Genomic DNA, 20,459 nt, shown 5'->3' with positions numbered 1-20,459 from the left:
GGCATCACTGTCAATGGACATGGGTTTGGGTGGACTCTGGAAGTTGGTGATGGACAGGGAGGCCTGGGTGCTGCAGTTCATGGGGTCACAAAGAGTCAGACATGACTGAGTGACTGAACTGAACTGATATGGTTGGCTGAGTGCCGAGGAATAATGATTTTGAAATGTAATGTTGGGAGAAAACCCTTGAGAGTCCCTTGCACTGCAAGATCAAACCAGTCAATACTAAAGGAAATCAATCCTGAATATTCACTGCAGGGACTGATGCTGAGGCTGAAGCTCCAATATTCTGGCCACCTGACGCAAAGAGTCAGTTCACTGGAAAAGACCCTGATGCTGGGAAAGACTGAAGGCAGGAGGAAAAAGGGACGACAGAGGACGAGATGGTTGGATGGCATCACCAACTCAATGGACATGAGTTTGAGCAAGCTCCAGGAGATGGTGAAGGACAGGGAAGTCTGGCATGCTGAAGTCCATGGGGTCGCAAAGAGTTGGACATGACTGAGTGACTGCAATTCCACTCCTGGGCAGGTATACAGAGTAAACTCTTATTCAGAAAGATACACGCATCCCAAAGTTCATAGCAGCAATATTTACAATAAACAAGACATGGAAGCAACCTAAGTGTCCATCAACAGATGAATGGATAAAAATGTGGTACATATATATATAATGGAATATTACTCAGCCATAAAAAAGAATGAAACATTGCCATTTGCAGCAACAGAAATGGACCTATATATTAGAAGTAAAGTAAGTCAGGAAGAGAAAGACAAATACCATATGATATTACTTATATGTGGAATCTTAAAAAAAATGATAGAGATGAACTTATTTACAAAATAGAAATAGACGCAGACATAGAAAACCAGCTAATGGTTACCAAAGGGGAAAAGGTGGGAAGGATAAATCAGGAGCTTTGGACTAAAAGACACACACTACTTTATGTAAAACAGATAAACAACAAGGCTCTACTGTACAGCAAAGGGAACTACATTCAGTATCATATAATAAACCATAATGGAACAGAATCTGAATAAGGATAGATAACTGAATCACTTTACTTACACAAGGAACAAGCACAACATTATAAATCAGCTGTAGTTCAATTTTAAAAATACTGAGTAAAAGGTTGTTGGTAAACAGGATAGGTACAAAATATTAAAGTAAATAACATTATTTACAAAGGGAACAGAATACCTTTACATGGAGAGATCAAGTAAATATTATCTTAACTATGTGATCCAATTTAGCTGCACACATAAAGGTAAAAACTGATATGTAGCTTCCTGACAATCTTATCATCATTGTACTATTCTTGCCAAAAATGTATAACCTAATCTAATTATGAACAATCAGACACATCTATACCATAATTAGGTCGATTAGGACATGGATATCTCAGAGTGAGGGATTCAATTATTCTACCTACCACATCAATACCAACACACTAAACTAGTACTCATCAAAGTATGGTCCCCAGATCAGCAGGAGGGGCATCAAAGCAACTTGTTTGAACTGCAAATTCTTGGGCCAAACCCGAGATTTATGTAATCAGAAATTCTTGGAGTATTGTTCAACAATTTGTGTTTTAACAAGTTCTCCAGGTGATTATGAAGCAAAATTTGAAAACTACTGCTGTAAGCTCCCAGGATGGCCAATGGGCACATTTATCCTTAAGCAGCTTTGCTCAGCTAGTCATTTATTACTGGGTGCTGTATAAATGTATAAATATTGACATATTTCATGTGTGCTGTGAAAAAAGTTGGGAAGCTTTGGAATACAGAATTTTAGTCTCCTAGGAAATAGAATTTGTTGCTTTTTATTCCCTATCATATTTACATGAAAAAAAAAACTGAGATAAATTAGGAGTTTGGGATTGACATATACACACTACTATATATAAAACAGGTAAACCAGAACCTATCATACAGCAGATAACTATATTCAGTATCTTACAGTAACCTATAATGGAAAAGAATCTAAGAAAATATGTATGTATAAATGAATTACTTTGCTATACACTTGAAACTAACACATGGTAAATTAACTATACGTCAATTAAAAACTGAGTTATTAATGTAGAGAACCAATTCCTTTAATAGGAAGCCTGTGTACTCTAACAGAGAATTACTAGAACAGCTAGGAAAAAAAAAAGGAAAATTTTAAATTGTGACTGTGTCACATAATACAGGAAAAGATATGATGATAATTCTTTCAGAAAAGCTTTAAGAGACTTCTGATTAAAATATAGCAAAACTTCACATAATGCTGACGTAAAAAAGCAAAGTTGTTGTCTACTTTAAACAGTTATCTGCATTATAGACTTAAAAATGCCTTTTTCCTGTAACATAAAGTTAGAAAACATTATGTTAGATGTAGGTTATAATGGCTTCTTTCCTCAAATACCAACCAAATAACAACAGCCACAAATACTTAAATACATGCAAGAACACGTTCTGTTCTGAACAAGCACTGTTCTAACTACATATATTAGCTCATTTAATTCTTACAATAACTCTATGAGAACTTAAGTATCTGAGGGACAGAAAAGAGAACAAACTATTCAAAATCACACAGCTCATACACAGCAGAGTCACAATTCAAAATGAGGAAGCTGGGTTCTAAAATCCACTACTACACTATATGCCTCTCAATAAAAATCAAAGAAACTTATTGGAAACTATAAAATAGGCATGGGAGAGAGGTTGGACTGGTTAAAACTAGCTAAAGGGGGCTTCCCTGGTGGCTGAGTCAGTAAAGAATCCACCTGCAATGCAAGAGACACTGGTTCGATCCCTAGGTTGGGAAGATCCCCTGGAGAAGGAAATGACAACCCACTCCCGTATTCTTCCCTGGGAAATAAAGTGTATATGCAAATATATATCTCAAACTAGCTAAAAAGATGGAGCAGAATGAACTCCAGAAGACGAAAAAGTAGACATTTCTTCATCCTTAGAAGTTTCAGGGAATAGGGGTACAAGTCTAAGATCTTGATTTATGTCTAAGCATTAAAGAAGCCTTTATGGGTATTTCAGAATACCCAAAGCCACAAAAAAAAATATCCACCTAATTGTTCAGGTGTTGAATTCCTTTAAAAAGAGAAAGCATTCTGTTTCAGAAAAAGAAAAAAAAGTAAAGTGTCAGGGTTAATTGAGACTATCAGTTTACAGAAATTCATTCATTTTAAAGTATAACCAAAGAAGTGATTAATGTACTTTTTTTTTTTTAATAAACAGAACAGTTAGTGAATATATTAGCATTTAAAGAAGGATTCACCTTAAGAAAAAGGTGAGGAAAGAGTAGATGTGAAGCAGAAGACAAATCACAACATTAAGAGTTTTGCTACATTTACCTTCATTTGGACAAGAAAAAACAGCAGACTTAAACATTCCTGACACCTCTATGATTTCTAAAGTTCAAAGATATCTACGCAAAATACACTTTTAGCATATAATCATACGTGTTTGTATACATATATACACACATATAGATAAAGTACCTGAAAGACATATGTCCATTTCAAGACTCTGAATGGAAGTTACTGTGACAAGGAGAGAACAAAGACTCATTGAGACATAGAAGCTGAGTGGTGTACCCTGTTCAACAGCTAAATAATTCACTCTCACACAGCAGCCTCTCTACCAAAGTAACTCAAATTCCTGCCATTGCAAAATCACCTTCAGGGTTGCTCATCAGTTGTTCAAATCTATAATGTTAAATCTACTGTAAGACTTGTGCAGAGGGTATTTTTTATTTTCTAGAACTGCAAATTCAAGGAACACTTATCCCCGTAATCAATGAAGATTTTATTTAAATCTATTTATTTTGATTCATCCTCAGAGGAAATAAGTGACATCACTTTAAGGTTTACAGCAGTGGAAACTGCTTTAAATATGACTTCAGCATCAAAATAATTCAAGTAACTAATTTAAAACCCAAACTTAAAAAAAAAAATTCCAAACTTCCAGGCTCCCATCGTGGAGCTAGTGAATCAGAATCTGTGGGAGCAAGGCTGCAGAATTAGTAGTTTTAATAAGCTCCCAGAAAATCCAGTAAAGGACTCTGCGCTTCACTTGAAACCACTGAGACATACTCACCATTTTCAGAAACTTGACAAAATTTAACCATTCATTATTTTTAAACTAATTGCTACCTTTGGGATAATTCTATAAATTTTCATCATCAAACTTTATAATGCTAACATTTCAATGATTTGAAAAATCCAGTATTATTTTCTGAAATTCACTCTTTATGTATATACACACACACACACAAAAATCAAAACTCATTTTATGCTTATAAAGCGTTAAGTAGTTGACACATTTAATACAATCAAGTACCAGCCTCCAAACAGTTAAATACCAAAACCATCCCATTCATTCACCAACAATTCCCCAATGGCTATATAATTCATCTACTTCAGAACAATATACAAGTTGTACAAACAATAGTTGAAGGATATTCATTCAAATGGAAGAAATATCATTTAGCATTATTATAGGCTAGCTGTTATGTACCAGCCTACAGTTCATACATGGTCCTTTGGAGAAAATACTAAGGCTCACACATTACCAATAAAGAAAAAACGTTCATTATCTCTTAAATAATCAAGAAGTCCTAAGATTTCCCATCTTGTTCTTTTATTACAACTGGCTTAATTAGTAAAATTTTCTTCATTTCTCCCATCCTACATCCCTTTTTTTATCTCCAAAATAACTTCCTTAACTTTCATTGACATCATTATGAGTTACTTGTACAATAAATTATTAGTTGTAGCTTTTAACAATGAGTCAAGTTTCTTATAATCAGGTATTAAATTCAAGTAATCCATACCTGTTTGAAAAAATGTATATTACTGAAAAGATCCTACATGCTTACAATGAATTTAATTAAGTGAGGTTATTTGGGACTTTTCAAAGGAGATAATCAGTTCTAATCAAATAAAAATAATGTCTAGAACAGGGAAGTAAAAAACACTACTCTCAAATGCCACTCAGTAAACAGTCAAATAAAAAGCAGAAAAGTAAACAGTGAAAATGTTTAATAAAATTTTTAGATAAATTTTATTTTGAAAGGAAAGCTATGCTTTTGAAATAATTATGTATTATTATTAACTACCATAGAAAGTTAACCTGAGAAATACACTAACTGACAAAATAATTTGAAATTACACATAAGTCAAATACTGTATATTTAAAATACAAATAATTATATTATGATGATAAGAAAAAGATTTTAGTTCATTTATTTCATGAATAGGTCTTTTCAGTGTAATATAATTTTACATAAACAGCTTTTCAAATAGTAAAAACACAAATAGAAGACTATAAAAGTCCTTTATAAACTACCACAATGCAGTTCAGTAGAAATATTATTAAGCTTTCTCATTCATTCATTTTAAATGTGAAAACAAATGAAGAAACACATTTTAAGATACAAGAGCTTAGAAGCAGTTAAAATTCATTAGAATGACAAGTTTGCTAGGTAGGTTTGACCAATGATCACTATATAAATTTATTAAAATTTATTATTGAATTTTTAGACAAAGACCTCATACAGAGAAAAGTGTACTATATGTTAACAGAGGCTATAAGCATATCAATATTTTATGTAAAATGGATGACTATATTTCAGTTATTCTTATAATTTCAAAACACTTTAGTCACCTACATTTAGTTAAGACTTTAAGTTTGAAAACATTAAAATTAAGGTTTTATAATCCATTTTTTCAAATATAAAACTACTAAATCAAAAACTACAGTAAGATAAAAATCAAGTGCTGTGAATAAATATTTTAAAAGTAAGTACTCCAGGATCATAACACTGACAACACTAATTATCTTTTCTAGTCTTGGCAGTTATGTTGCATACTGTTTGGGTGACTGATGGGATAATTTCACTTCATTTTCTCTCAGTTTATTTTGAACCGTGTAAGAGAAGAATATTAAAATAATTAACACCTCTAAACAAAGTAGTTGATAAAGTTTTTGGTTGAAATAAAATGCTTTAAAAAAAAGTCAATTAACTAATACATGATTCTAAAGCATGTAAATCCCCATCTGCTAAAGGAAAACACTAAGAATTTCTGATTTTAAAAAATAGTCATTCAGTATTAATATAAACTACCTTAAGACCTAAGGTCATATACTTTCAAAGGAGCCCTTTTTCTATTAGCAAATTGAGCCAGCATTTCCTTAATTATCAAAAGTATGTTGATATATTTTAATATCATTAAACATTTTATTCACTAAAAACATTTAATTCAGCAGGAATTGAAGCAGTCACAAAAAAAGATAAAACATATGACAAATTACTCCCTTTCCTTATACCTATGCACACTTGGATTTGTTAATAATGGCCTTCCATCTAAAAGAACACCAACGTATGTAAATTAGTATTTAATCTCAAATATAAGTCTTTACCAATAGCAAATACATTATGTCACCAAACTGGAAAAAGCATAAAGTACACTATGAATCAACTTTTCTATCTTAATACTTTAATAAATTTTAAGTCATATTTATAGTCTATATATGTCTTACATAATTTATGAGTCATATAGATTATAATAAGGCAACATATTCTAAATAATAAAAAAGCATATTCTCTGCCTTGATCACCTGATTTTTTTGCTGTTGTTTATAAAATTAATCACAGTTAGCAGGAAAGAAATCGCTTTGAGCTTCATGAATGACATCCAAGAGATGGAAAAGGATTAGTTCTCAGTTGCTGCCAGTTATAGCGCCAGGTGGCTTTTTCTGCAGTGAAGGTGTTACCGATAATCCCATTACACTGGTACTAAATCTTGCAGACATCAAAATTATCACCAAGGTTCCTTTTCATCCCATCCTTTCCAAATGACTGGAAGTCGCTTCACCTGAAAGAAGTCAAATCCACATGCAGCTGCTATTTTAGCAGGCAGCAAACTCCCTGAGAATGCCAGTTGTGATTCAATTTTGCTGTGCTGGTGGCCCCCTATTCCCTGTCCAATAATACATCTGTTAAAAAGTCCTACAGCTACAAATCAAGTTTAATCCTACCAGGGACCTCATGTTGGTCTTGTCTTCCAAAAAGGCAGCAGGTTCTGTTGTCTATCTGCTGGCGTCCAGGGAATACCCTTCAAATCCCAGCCCTACTTAGAAGAATAAGCTAAGGATCACAAAACATGACCTCAAAAACCCTGATATGACTATATTCTGACCCAGAGGCATTCATTCTAGGTGAAGATTAGAACTTTGCATAATAAGATTACACAGCAAGTGAATGATATCAAGGGACTATCCATATGCAGCCGCCTGGTTTTCTATAGACAGCCTGTGCTCTGCAATATGCAGTGCAGACGAAAAAAAGCTTGGTCTTTCTAGCTGAAATAAAATAGATTCACATAAATTAGTTGGCCATTTCCAGATTCCTAAATCCCCTATTACATCTTTTATTGACAGCTCCTGTGAGGATAGCACAAATGTTATTCCTTTTTATTCTCTGCTTCTATAACAATCATGCTCTGTAATTGAAATGTACATAGATTATGGCTAGAAATTAACATCTTGTTTGCTGTAATCTTGGATTACAATTGACTGTGTACATAATAAAATTAGGAAATCAATGGATGGATTTATCATCTCCAAGAAACTAGAGGTATTGTTTAAAAAATAGTTTAACATTTTATGTCAATACTTTAAATGCATAAGTCACAAAGAGAAGTCAATAAAAATTTAAGTGAGTAAAAGAATACAACAGGCACCAGCCAATATCTACATGAAGGTTAGATTGCATAAAAATTAGCTCATTTCTTTAAAAATTTAGAAAATTTGAATTATTCAGAAGTTTCACAAACAGGATTTTCTCCCTAAACTATACATGAACAAGAAGGTCCATGACACATAATAAGGTCTCTACTTTGTTATAAAGTAGGTACAGTAGCAGCAGTATTTTATACAAATCATCTTGATTTTACATTTTAAAATATTTGAACCAATACAAATCAACTGTAATTGAGACTTTTAGAATACTTAACTGTACACCTTTAAGGTACTCAGTGAAATAACCTCTCTTTATATTTGCATATATACAGAGCATTTATTAATAAAATGCATGGAATCCTAGAGCTATTTAAAAAACAGTATTTTTATGTTCAGCTTTTTTCTTCAAAGAAATTTAAAGCTATACTAACTTTAAGCAAACATACATGAAAAGAGAGATTCATATTTGTTCACACAAATACCTATCCAGAAAAATTCTAAGAATGTGAGGAGTTCTCAACTTTATTCAAAGAAATAAAAAGTATCAAGATTTGTTATGGAATTCTTATAAAATTAAGCACCTCAGTATACTTGAAATATGACTTATTTGATAAATTTGATTCGCCCACAAGTGTTGAGGAACATATCACATCCACTATGTTGGCCATTAGTATTTCCTTATCATCACAATACCTGTAAGCATATCTACATAATATCTGATAAATACTCAGGTGGCATAATTCTGTTTTTGTCTATGAATCATGCACCAATATCATCAGCACCAGAGCAACAAAAAAAACTGTGATTTCAATTTTGCAGCACATGAATACTCTTTGATTACCTTTATTAGGATAGTACAGAAAAACAATGAAGAATGGAAAAAATACACATTTCTCTTATGATTTTTATATATAATACTATAGAGCTACAGTATTCAACAAAGTAGCCACTAGCTACATAAGGCTATCAAGTACTTGAGACATGACTAGTCCAAATTGAGATGTAAGTATAAAATATACACTGGACTGTGAAGATAGTACAAAAAAAGAATAAACTATCTTGCATTAATTTACATGTTGAAAAGATATTTTGAATTTAACAGGTTAAATAATATACATATGACTCACAATATATTTCTATTGAACAGCACTGCTTTAGCAGACCATTTCCAATAATATGTTCCTAAACTAACTGAAGTTGTACTATTAATAAAAACACTAAAGCAGAGGATTATTTGGAAAAACAAATATTCCAGTATCAAATCTGATAGAAAAGCTTAGAAAAGAAAAACAAAATGTTATCATTTTATCTTCTATCTCATATTTCTAGCTTAAGGGTAGTAAGGGAAAACAAGGGGCCAGCCAAATTGATAACCAACATGTGCCAAAAATGAATGATGTTTTATAGCTACAAAAATGCTTTAGTACAATAAACTTAGGTTTTTTAGAAAAACTACATCTTGGGCAATTTCCTAAAAGACTAGTAAGGTAAGTGTGTAACCCCTCATTGAGTCCAATAGACAAAAACTTCAAAAGAGTCTGGATCTAGAATGGGCCATGATTTTTGCCTAATGTGCTATATTTATTTCTATTCAAATTTTAAAACTATACTTGAGAGTAATAACTATAATAGAAATATGAAGCATTTAGTGTATTCAGAGTTTCCGCAAAATTTAAAAGATCAACTTTATAAACCACTATAAAGCTGCTTTTTCATTAGTCTTCTCATCATTTCACCAATGTAGGTAAAGAATAAAAAATCCATTAACAAAAAGGGTTTTACAGAAACAGAGTAAACTGTAAATAGCTGAAATATAAAACATATACCTAATTTAATTCAAGAAAGTTAATGGCTGATTTAGTATGACCACAGACAACTGATATGATACAATTAAAATAAAAGTCTAACTCTGTTACACACTGGAATATTATTTCAATATAAACACAGTATGTAAGATACTAATTTAAAAGTTGCTTTTTCATAATTATTCCTTCATAATATAGATCTAAAAGCACTAAGACTAAAGATGAAATGTGAGTATCAATTAATAAGATGGGTAAAATCTAAAGAAATTCCTTATGACCTAGCCATGCCACTTTTTCCTATCCTTTAATTATTTAAGTTCTTTTATGGATACAAGTATCACAAAGACATAGACACACAAAAAACCCCAAAATAACAACAATAACAAACTTTCTAGTCATCAATACATGAGTGCAATGATATTCAGTCTAAGTTAATCCCCAGACATCCAAATTCATGAATAAAAATTCATCAGTTTTAAATACACTGAGCCTATTAAGCAAGAACAAAAGCATATGCACAAAAGAGCTTTTAATATATTTCAAAGCCCACAAGAGCCATGGTCTCATTAAAATTATAAATTACACAAACATGGAATGAAGATTCAAACTGCAGTGCAGCTAAGCAGATTACAGAAAACCCCGCGTTCCATATGATAACACACCATGGCCCTCCCAGATGGGGGCTTGGAACAAAAAGGCCATCACCACAGCTAGGGAAAACCTCCTTGTGATCTCTGGTTTCTGTTCAGCAGATGACAGCCAAATAATATGTTGATTATTCTGTTTGTGCTGCTAAGCTTGTAAGATGGAATAAAAGCGATATGATCTATTGTGAACCCAATGCTAATGTGTTGCTCCACTCATAAATAATATGCTGAATTTATTTTGAAAATATCTTTTATCTGAATTTCAGTTTTTAAATGCATGAATTAAAATAAAAGCCAGGATAAAATTATATTTAATGTGTTGTTTTAAACTAAAAAATGTAGATGACAAGTGAAAAATATCTAAGTGCTTAGCTAAGAGTCAAGTATAATCACCTTTCTTTATTAATAATTTCAGCACTGTGATCAGAGACAAAATACATTTTCAAGTAGGCAATTATATGTCATGAAATATAAATGTAAAATTTAAAAATACAATAATCATTAAGCTAATAATAAACATTATTGACAAGATAAAAACTAAAATACCAGGGTATATAGAAATACTTTGCTGCAATGTAAATAACAGCACATAGAAGAAATATCTAAAATATTTTTGAATAATAAAAATATCACTGAAGGCCTTGTGAATGTTCATAACTTGTACACAAATGCTCACAAAAAAACCTATTTAAGATCAAAATGATGAAAAAGAGGCCTATAAAAATAATTTTCAAATATAATAGTATTTATTTTGCTTTGGTGACAAAAGTTAATATCTATTTTTCCTCAACTAAATATCCTAAACTTTAACAGAGTAAACTATACCTAAATGAGATAACTAGAATTATGTCTGTAAACACATCACAACATTTCATGGATAAACATTTTAATGAAAGATAGAATTGTTAAAAATATTAAAAATCATAACATTTTCCAACCTCAGAAATTCTTCGCTGAATTTTGTAGTGAACTTTACTTAAAGACAATGAAGTATATTATAGGTGCAGGTGAGGGGCTTCCTATGTGGCTCAGTGGTAAAGAATCAGTTCAAATGCAGGAGATATGGGATCAATTCCTGGGTCAGGAAGATCCCCTGAGGAAGATATGGCAGCCCACTCCAGTATTCTTGCATGGAAAATTCCATGGACAGAGGACCTGGCCAGCTACAGTCCATAGGGTCGCAAAGAGTCTGATGCAACTGACCATGCACGCAAGGTAAACATACAGATTACACACTACTTTCTTAAGGGCGTATTCTGGAGGAGGTACATGATGATGTTCATTTATAAAAGTGCACTTTGTTCTGCCTAGAGACATAGACTGAGTTTAAAAAGAGAAGCAAAACTGCCTAACATGAAAATATAGTCTGAAATTACAGATGCAAGTGATAAAATTACAACACCTTTAGAGAAAAACACAGAACATCCTCCGAGTAGACAATCACTTCTTAAGATGCAAAAAGCATTAAACATAAATGACAAACTAGATTACTTTCAAGTCATAAACTTGTTCACCAAAAACACTATTAATAGACTGAAAACGCAAATCTCAGGGTTGGGGAAATATTTGCAATACCTGTACAAAGAAGGGCTCATATTCTGAATATATAAAGAACTCCCCAAAATCAAAGAAAAAAACAGACAGCTCAACAAAAAAGTGGGCAAAGAAGTGAACAGGCACTTCACAAAAGAGAATAATCCAACAGTCAATATACATATGAAAAAGTGCTCAGTTTCATTAATCATCAGGAAACTAGAAATTAAACGACATAACTCTTAGTACTTTATACCCATCAGAATTGAAGGATGAAGAAGATGGGGAAAATGAGGTGTGAGCAACTTAAACTCTCACATGAATGTAAACTAGCACAACCATTTCAGAAAACAGGCGATTTTGATTAAACTTGGAAATAAATAAAGCTATGATCCAGTAATTTTGCTGTTAGACATGTGCTCAAAAGAAACATGCAAATTATAAAGTATATATTTAACATTATATGGAAATCACCCAAATGTCCATTAACAGAATGGATAAAAAAATAGTTGTGATACAGTCACAATGGAATGCAGTAATGAAAGTGAACAGACTACAACCACATGCAACAATGTAGATGAATCTCAGAAACAATCCTTAGCAAAGGAAACTAAACATAAGAAATTATACTGTGCAATTCTATATATAAAATACAAAGGCAAAACTGTTATAATCTATGATGTCAAAAGTCAAGGCAGTGGTTATCCTTGTGCAGGGAGAGAAACAGAGGAGAGAAGAGAGCACGAAGGTGTCTTCTAGAGTGCTGATAATGCTCCTTTTGGTATCTCGGTGCTGGTTACATGATTGTATTTGGCTTCTGAAAAATTCCTTGAGCCATCCTCTTATAATATGTGCACTTTTCCATATATACTCCTTTCTTTAAAAAGGCCATTTTGCACATAAATACAGATACACAAAGGGAGTCAAAATCATTATCATAAGAAATTTAGGAAAAAGGAATGTATATAGAGGGGCTTCCCAGACGGCTCAGTGAGATTCTTCATTGCTGCTAATGTAGGCGGCATGGGTTCTATCTCTAAGTTGGGAAGACCCACTGGAGAAGGAAATGGCAACTCACTCCAGTATTCTTGTCTGGAAAATCCCACAGACAGAGAAGACTGACGGGCTACAGTCCATGGGGTCACAAGAGTCAGACATAACTCAGCGACCAAACAACAACAACAATGACGTGTATATAATCTAAAGATGAATGAAAGGTTCATATACTACTTATCTGAAAGATCAAATCTGCAAACCATAAGGTAAGTTCCTGAACTCATAAATGGAGGAGCAACAGCCATTTACCCTATTATCTTCCCTCAATTCCCAAACTAAAATACCGTATTTTCAGAGATAACTGGCCTCTCTGTCAGGAGTAGCTACGGGTGCTGCTGCTCATAACAGTGCTTCTAAAATTGTCTCAGGACTGAAAATTGCCCTCATGTGAGAAATTAAAGTATGACAGAAAGCAAGTATAAAGAATATGTAGGCCATTTTCCCCAGTGCTCTCAAATTTCATAAGCTTTTATTATGAAACCTTATTACCTAATTTAATGGGAATCTTTTGAAAACATTCATTTTACTTTTCAGTGAAATTAAAATTCTTTAATATCAATATCCTACAAGTTAAAGAAAATTCATGATAATTTGACAATAAATTAAGCTATTACTGTTGTTGTTTATTCGTTAGTGTCTGACTCTGCAACCCCGTGGACTGCAGCACACCAAGCTTATTATTTCCCACTTAAATACTTTCCCTCACTTCTATACTGGAATTAACACATGAATTAGAGCACTGTTTTTCCCTTATTGAAAAAATACTTTAAGAAGTCAGCTAAAAGAGATCACCTAAAGATTATATAGCTTATACTTAATTTGTATAATAAATATTTATTCAGTGCTAACTATATCCCAGGCTTCTCTGGGGCTCAAGGGTAAAGAATCCACCTGCAATGCAAGAGAGGCATGCAGAAGATATGGGTTTGATCCCTGGGTCAGGAAGATCCCCTGAAGAAGGAAATGGCAATGCACTCTACAATTCTTGCCTGGAAAATCCCATAGACAGTGGAGCCTGGTGGGTTACAGTCCATGGGGTCGCAAAAGAGTCAGACACAACTTAGCAACAAAACAACAAACAACTATATCCCAGACTCTGGGCAAAAAGGAATAAAACTGGCTAATTTTATGGAAAATACAACAGGTTTATCCCTTTCTCTCTCTTTTGATTAACAAAATTATTTTTTAACTAATAACATATTCACATATTCAAAAACAATCTAAAAGTCCCAACTAGTTTGTTTTCCTTACGCATCAACATGTAAGATTTAGAATTTGTATACATGTCCAGATTTTCTTCATGCAAATATAAGCAATTATGAATATTGATTTCATTCCTCATCTCCTTTATACAAAAAGTAGTTTACTACACACTCTGAACATTGCTTCCCAGGTGGTAAAGAATCTGCCTGTCAATGCAAGAGACATGGGTTCAATCCCTGGGTCAGGAAGATCCTCTGGAGGAGGAAACGGCAACTCACTCCACTATTCTTGCCTGGGAAATACCACAGACAAGGGAGCCCTGCGAGCTACATGACCCGCCCACGGGGTCACAAAGAGTTGGACATGACTAAGTGACTGAGTACTGTTGGAGCACTGCTTTTTTCAAGGGTAACAGTGTTCTGAATCTTCATACAGAGAACGTACTTTCTATTTTTAAAGCTGTAGAGTATTTCACTGTACAGCTATGGCAGAATTCATTTAACCACTGTGGCCCCATGGACTGTACCCTTCCTGACAGGCATTAGGCATGCTTCCATCTGCTGCTATTTCAAAGGAAGCTATAATGAAAACTTTTATGCATATGTCATTTTATAAGTATTAATAAGTATTTATAAGTATTAATAAGTATTAATACATATGTAATTTTATAAGTATTAATACATAAATATATCTGTAACAAATTCCCAGAATTGGTTCTCAGACAAATGTGTAAATGCACAGGTCTTTTTCTACAAATTACTAATTTTTCTTTTACAGGGGCTATGTCATTTTGCTTCTACCACATATACATCTCAGATGCATCCCATAAAAAGCAAATCCTCAAAGAGGTTCTCATTGGAAAAAACTGTATGAAACTCTTTGCTTCTTTTCCCCCAAATGCACATGTAAAACTTGCTGACTTAATTTTCAAATTGAAAAAAAAATCTCATTGATGTAGGGAATCATAATATTAACACCTAACATGCTGGGATAGCAACTGTCTATCTTCCTTCCTGATATTTCCTTTCATTTAAAAACAAATATACTCCCTCCACTCCAAATTTTTCCTTTAAATTCACATTCAATAATTTATAATTGGGGAAGCAGTCAAACATGCATTTCCCTTTTAAAAGAATGTCTTCCTAAAGCAGTTTAAAATTTTCAGAAAACCAAATCCACGTTACATCTATATTTTCATTTACAAAACTATCATTTCAAAGGTGGTTTAATTTTTATGACTGCCATTTTCAACAGGCAGTGTTACATAATACACTGTTTTTCTTTCAAACTCTATTCTATCAAATATTTCATAATTAAAAACAGCCACTTGAGTTCCCTGGACTTCCTATTTAAGGAATTCTTAAGAGAGGAGGGTTCAATTCCCAGAGAGGGAAGATCCCCTGGAGTAGGAAATGGCAATCTGCTCTAGTATTCTTGCCTGACAAATTCCATGGACAGAGGAGCCTCATGGGCTATAGTCCACGGGGTGGCAAAGAATCAGACACAACTGAGCGTGCACGCGCACACACACACACACAAGTAAATCCAGTTTCAATATTACTGCTTTGTAAGAAAATATGTACATGATCATTCTTATTCCACAAATAAAGATATAACAGTATTGATACGTGGAAATCTATGTTGCATTTCAATCATCCATAAATTAGTTGTAAGATAATCTCAGTCCCCCGGAACAAAGTGGCAAGACTAGTTCCTGATCCCAAAGTAAGTTTTAAAAGCACACATTCTATGCCCTTAATCAGCACATGGGGCAGAAAAAAGATCTCACCTAAGCAATGTATATGTAAACACTGACTTTTACATTAGAGTCAGTAAAATGCACTGAGAGCAAAAAAACAAGAATTATCTAACAAAGGTAAAACAAAACAAACAAAAAAATGTCATCATAAGTAGCACCATGACATAAAAGTTCATCACTCTAGGACAATTTAGGAGAACAGGCATATACAGCATAACGATCTCTGCAGAAATCACATAAATTCTATGAAGTGACTGCTGTTCACAATAACTTTGAGCCATCAAAACAAAACCAAAACAAGTTAGATTACACTCAGTTTGTCTTGTTTAAGAAAACAAAGGGTACATTTTATATTTCAAAAACATTTTAGAAAAAATATTCCTATGAAATAAACTTTGGCACATAAAAGGGTAAGATTCAATTATTCACAAATTAACAGATGAATAATACTATACCACTTGTTAATAAGAGCCCAGTGAATGAGGAAATACGTAAGTAAAATTCTCACTCAAAGTGATAATATACTATAGCTGCCTTTCAGAAGATGAACTGTGATAAGGCACAATAACATTTCAGGGGCCTTTATAGATACAATTCCCTGTGCAAGGCCAGGTCTTGGTTAAGAGTCAAAAGAGTATCTGATAATTCCTAAAAGCTAGTCATGCAAATTTTCCACTTCAATGACTGGACACACTCAAGAAAATATCCTGATTTAGCTTTTCACTTTGTTTTCTTTAAATTGTGACTGCCAAGTAGACAGGCTGGTCTGGTTTCTAGCTCCAACCTACTAAATAACCTTGCATAATTCACTCAACCTCTCTAGTTCTCCACAGTTTCTTCATCAGTAAAGTGAAATTATATAAAACAGGATATGATAGTAAATGGAATCATGTCAATAAAGTAAACAAAGAGTTACTACATTAGGTCCTGTATCTGTATCTGTATGTATATTATTTTTAAACTGTCACAAGTTACATGGAATTCTACCATATATTTAAGGCCTACAGTAAAGAAATTATGATTGATTCAGAATCTTTTTCAGTATTTAATATGTGTTACTCTCAGGATATAACAACTTTCTCATGTACTCATTTGAATTTATTTAAAATACCACTATAATCATCTATCTTTAACCCGAAAATGTAGGGCTTTTTCCACATGACACATAAAAATCAACATGTGATATGTAAAACAATGTTCATGGCAATGTTAATTAAAACAGTCAAATACCAGAAAGAACCCAAACATCCACCGACAGCAAAATAAATAAATTCTGCCATATTCATTCCAAAGGAATAACACATGATAATTAAAATGAACAAAATAAAACTACATGCAACTATGTACATGATCTTCAAAACACAATGCTAGGTAATGGAAGAAAGAATGCATATGATCCCAGACAACGGCACTCACCAGTAGGTCCACCTGTGTCCCATGCCACCCCACAAAGGCACCCCAGAGCGGCACCCCACAGCTGCAGCAGTATTACACCATAGAAGTCTAGCACCAACCCAAAGAGAAGCACAAAGGTGATCACGGTTTCCAAGCACAAATCAAGATCCAATCTGAATTCTGAGACTGGTTGTAGGCCCTGGGGGTGCTCACCAGCTCCACCACATCTTTCTGGGTCTGTGATCACAGTTACCACCCCTACCAGCACGACTAAACCCAGCACTGGAGACCCTGTGGTTAACACTGGTGACAGAGGAGGGTAGGACCTCTGTGGACTGTGAGGACTTCTTCCAATTGTTGGAAGAAGGTACACGCTTAATGATCCTAGAGTTCAGGCAAATTTAGAGTCCCAGCAGGAGTAGGCGCTGTCATGCAGCCTGGCCGGGGGAGAAGCCCCAGCGCAGCAAGGACACTGCCCTCGTTACCTGGTTCATATACACACAAACTCTTGAAACCTCTTAGGCCTGAACATCTGCGCCACATTTTACAGGATCTACTCCATGAGCTGTGACTTTCAAGTACTTGGTCCAAAGAAAGTACTCAGAGAGCTCATCCAGTTGAACCTCCGTGATGCTGCTGCAAGGCCTGGGTCACACGTTGCTGGGAATTTCCTCCACCCTTTGCCATGCCATGGAGGGGGCTGAAAGGTGACAGTGACAGCAGCAGGGTCGCCTCCATCCCTACTGAGAAGGGGCTCTGAGCTTCTGCCCCAGACCCGTTCCAAGAGATACCCTGTGAGGATTGCAACAACATCAGGTTTGGAGACCTGCAGGCAGTGCAGACTAGACAACTCACCTGATTTTCCTTACTATTGTTGGCAGCATTATGATAGGCTCTATTAGCATAATGCTTTCCATGCCTCATTCAAATACATTCCTCAAGAATGCTGTCTGTAAAGTAATTAGACTCCAACTAATAAAAATAAAGGGAAAAAAAATAAAAGAATGCTGTCCTTTCTTAGCCGACTTATTGGCCTTTCACTTCCCTGAAAGACAGGCTTGTTCCTAGACATCCTGATCCCAATCTGACTGCTGCTACTTCTAAATTCCCTACAACTCCTCCTTCCCCTAAGCTCTTCAGTACAGCGAAGCCAGCCCTCTCTGGCTTGACCTTACAATCTGTTTCTTCATACCCTTCACTTTGAAGATAACAAAAACATTTCCAACAAAAATACAAAAATGTTTATCTAAAAAAAAGAATACATATGAACCCCAAAAGATCAAAACGAGACAAAAAGTGAACATACTGCTGAGGAATACACATAAAAGTGATAAAATTATATAGAGAATTATCTAATTATTAGGAAAGTGTTTACCTTAAAAGGAAGATTATACTAAGGGCTTCTGGGATGTCAGTAGTGATCTATGGTTACTGAATATCTGCTTTATATTTATTCATTTTACTATACATTTATGTTTCTATATAGTTATATTTTATAATAAAAAGGTTTAAAATTATATACTTTCTGAAATAATACAGTATTAAAGGGAAGAAAGGGCACCTCTTCTTTTTTTACTAACAACCTTGTATTTTCTTGGCTTACATTTCAAATTTTTATTGCAATATTTTAAGAATAAATAAGTTATTATGCTTAATTCTCCAGAATCCTAATTAAGAATAGATTTCACAGGCTTTCCAAATGGCCACACACACAAAAAGAAACCAGACCATTAAAGAGTGTACGATTGATTATCCTGCTACATCTTTGCTGAGCTCTATGTTGTATCTGTCACATTTTCTTCTCTTCAAGAAAATGTATGCTTACTTAAAAAAATCTGTTACATCCAATTTATCCATTGGATAAATCTACATTTATCCAATCTACGTTGCATAAAATCTACATTATACTTTATGCAAACTACACTCTAAAAAGTATATAATAATTTAGCTCAAAAGTAGGAAGACAAATATTTTCAACTCTCACAAGTTTAAAAACAATTTTAAGAATATCTATGTTTGCATTCACTGTGAGGGTTTGTTATAGGACAGACACAGATATGATACTTCAGGTCCAATCCAATGTCACTCTATGTGAGAATGGGTCACTGTGTGTACTAGAAAATATAATAGTTAGATTACAGGATGGATATACAAAACAAGGTACACTTGAAGTTTACTGCATAAAATTTAATTAAGGGTGAAATAAAAGTTGCTCATTTGTGTCCGACTCTTTGCAACCCCTTAGACTATATATTCCATGGAATTCTCCAGGCCAGAATACTGGAATAGGGAGCCACTCCCTTCTACAGGGGGTCTTCCCAACCCAGGATCAAACCCAGATCTCCCACAATGCAGGGAGATTCTTTACCAGCTGAGCCACCAAGGAAGCCCAAGAATACTGGAGTGGGTAGCCTATCCTTTCTCCAGCAGATCTTCCCAACCCAGGAACCAAACCAGGGTCTCCTGCATTACAGGTGGATTAAGGGTATTCACACAAAATAGATCCAATAGTGTCTAATTTAAATTATATTGAAGCTGTTTTAAATACTACATTTGGAAAAACAAATACACAGGGCATTTAAATGATTATATGATTACAAAAGAGATAATACTAATAATAAACTAACAAACTGCAAAAACATGCATACGAATATAATCTAGGAAATCGTAAAAGTTCCATCAACTACAAACATCCTTTAACATATGCTTGATACAACTTTCAGATGCCACTATCCAGGAAGCACACATAATAAAATTTAGAAACAAGACTGTAAGCACTTTCATTACGCTCCAGATATCAATACAATGGCAACAGTATCACCCAAAATGAAAACAGAGTTGCTTTGGTTATATATTGTTGTTTTTTTGGTGTGTAAATGCACTCAAGGATTTCCCACCAGACTGGGTCCAGCTAATCAGTTATGTGCCCATCTATTAAGGGCCAACTTTAAAAAGTTACACTATGTCCAGCAGGGAGCAGTATTACAACATCCATAAGACTTAATGACAACATGAAATGGACAGAAGAAAATGAAGGGGGAAAAAAAACCCACTTACCATATGTCTTTACAACAATACACTGAATTTTTGCAGTATTTACAGGGCTTCCAGAAAAAAACATCTAAAGCATGTCTCAAAGCAAACATAGGTGATCCATAGTACCAGGATTCCTAAAACAGGAAATCAAAATTATATTAGGCAAAGGTTTCTTTCAGCCATATTTAGTTGAATTAGTACATAATATGACTAAATGTCTCTCAGTTACTAAAGTGCCATCTTCCTTAGTGGATCAATGGGATTTGGAAGTCAGATATTC

The 20,459-nt window shown here is 33.9% G+C and overlaps 1 protein-coding gene across 5 annotated transcripts in view; it reads right to left on the bottom strand.

The window, feature by feature from the left end:
* IMMP1L (inner mitochondrial membrane peptidase subunit 1) overlaps positions 1-20,459 on the bottom strand; it is a 75,453-nt gene that overhangs the window by 35,251 nt on the left and 19,743 nt on the right. For 4 of the 5 annotated variants that reach the window (XM_020892326.2, XM_020892325.2, XM_070473229.1 and 1 more), the window contains one exon: positions 20,201-20,313. The exons of the other annotated variant lie outside the window; for it this stretch is intronic. In XM_020892326.2, coding sequence (XP_020747985.1) covers positions 20,201-20,264 — 64 coding nt within the window. In that variant the 5' untranslated portion in view covers positions 20,265-20,313. The remainder of the gene's footprint in view (positions 1-20,200; positions 20,314-20,459) is intronic. 5 annotated transcript variants of the gene reach the window in all.

This window comes from Odocoileus virginianus, chromosome 10 (assembly GCF_023699985.2).
Source record: "Odocoileus virginianus isolate 20LAN1187 ecotype Illinois chromosome 10, Ovbor_1.2, whole genome shotgun sequence".
Classification (NCBI taxonomy): Eukaryota; Metazoa; Chordata; class Mammalia; order Artiodactyla; family Cervidae; genus Odocoileus; species Odocoileus virginianus.
This window is presented reverse-complemented; position numbering and strand designations above follow the sequence as displayed.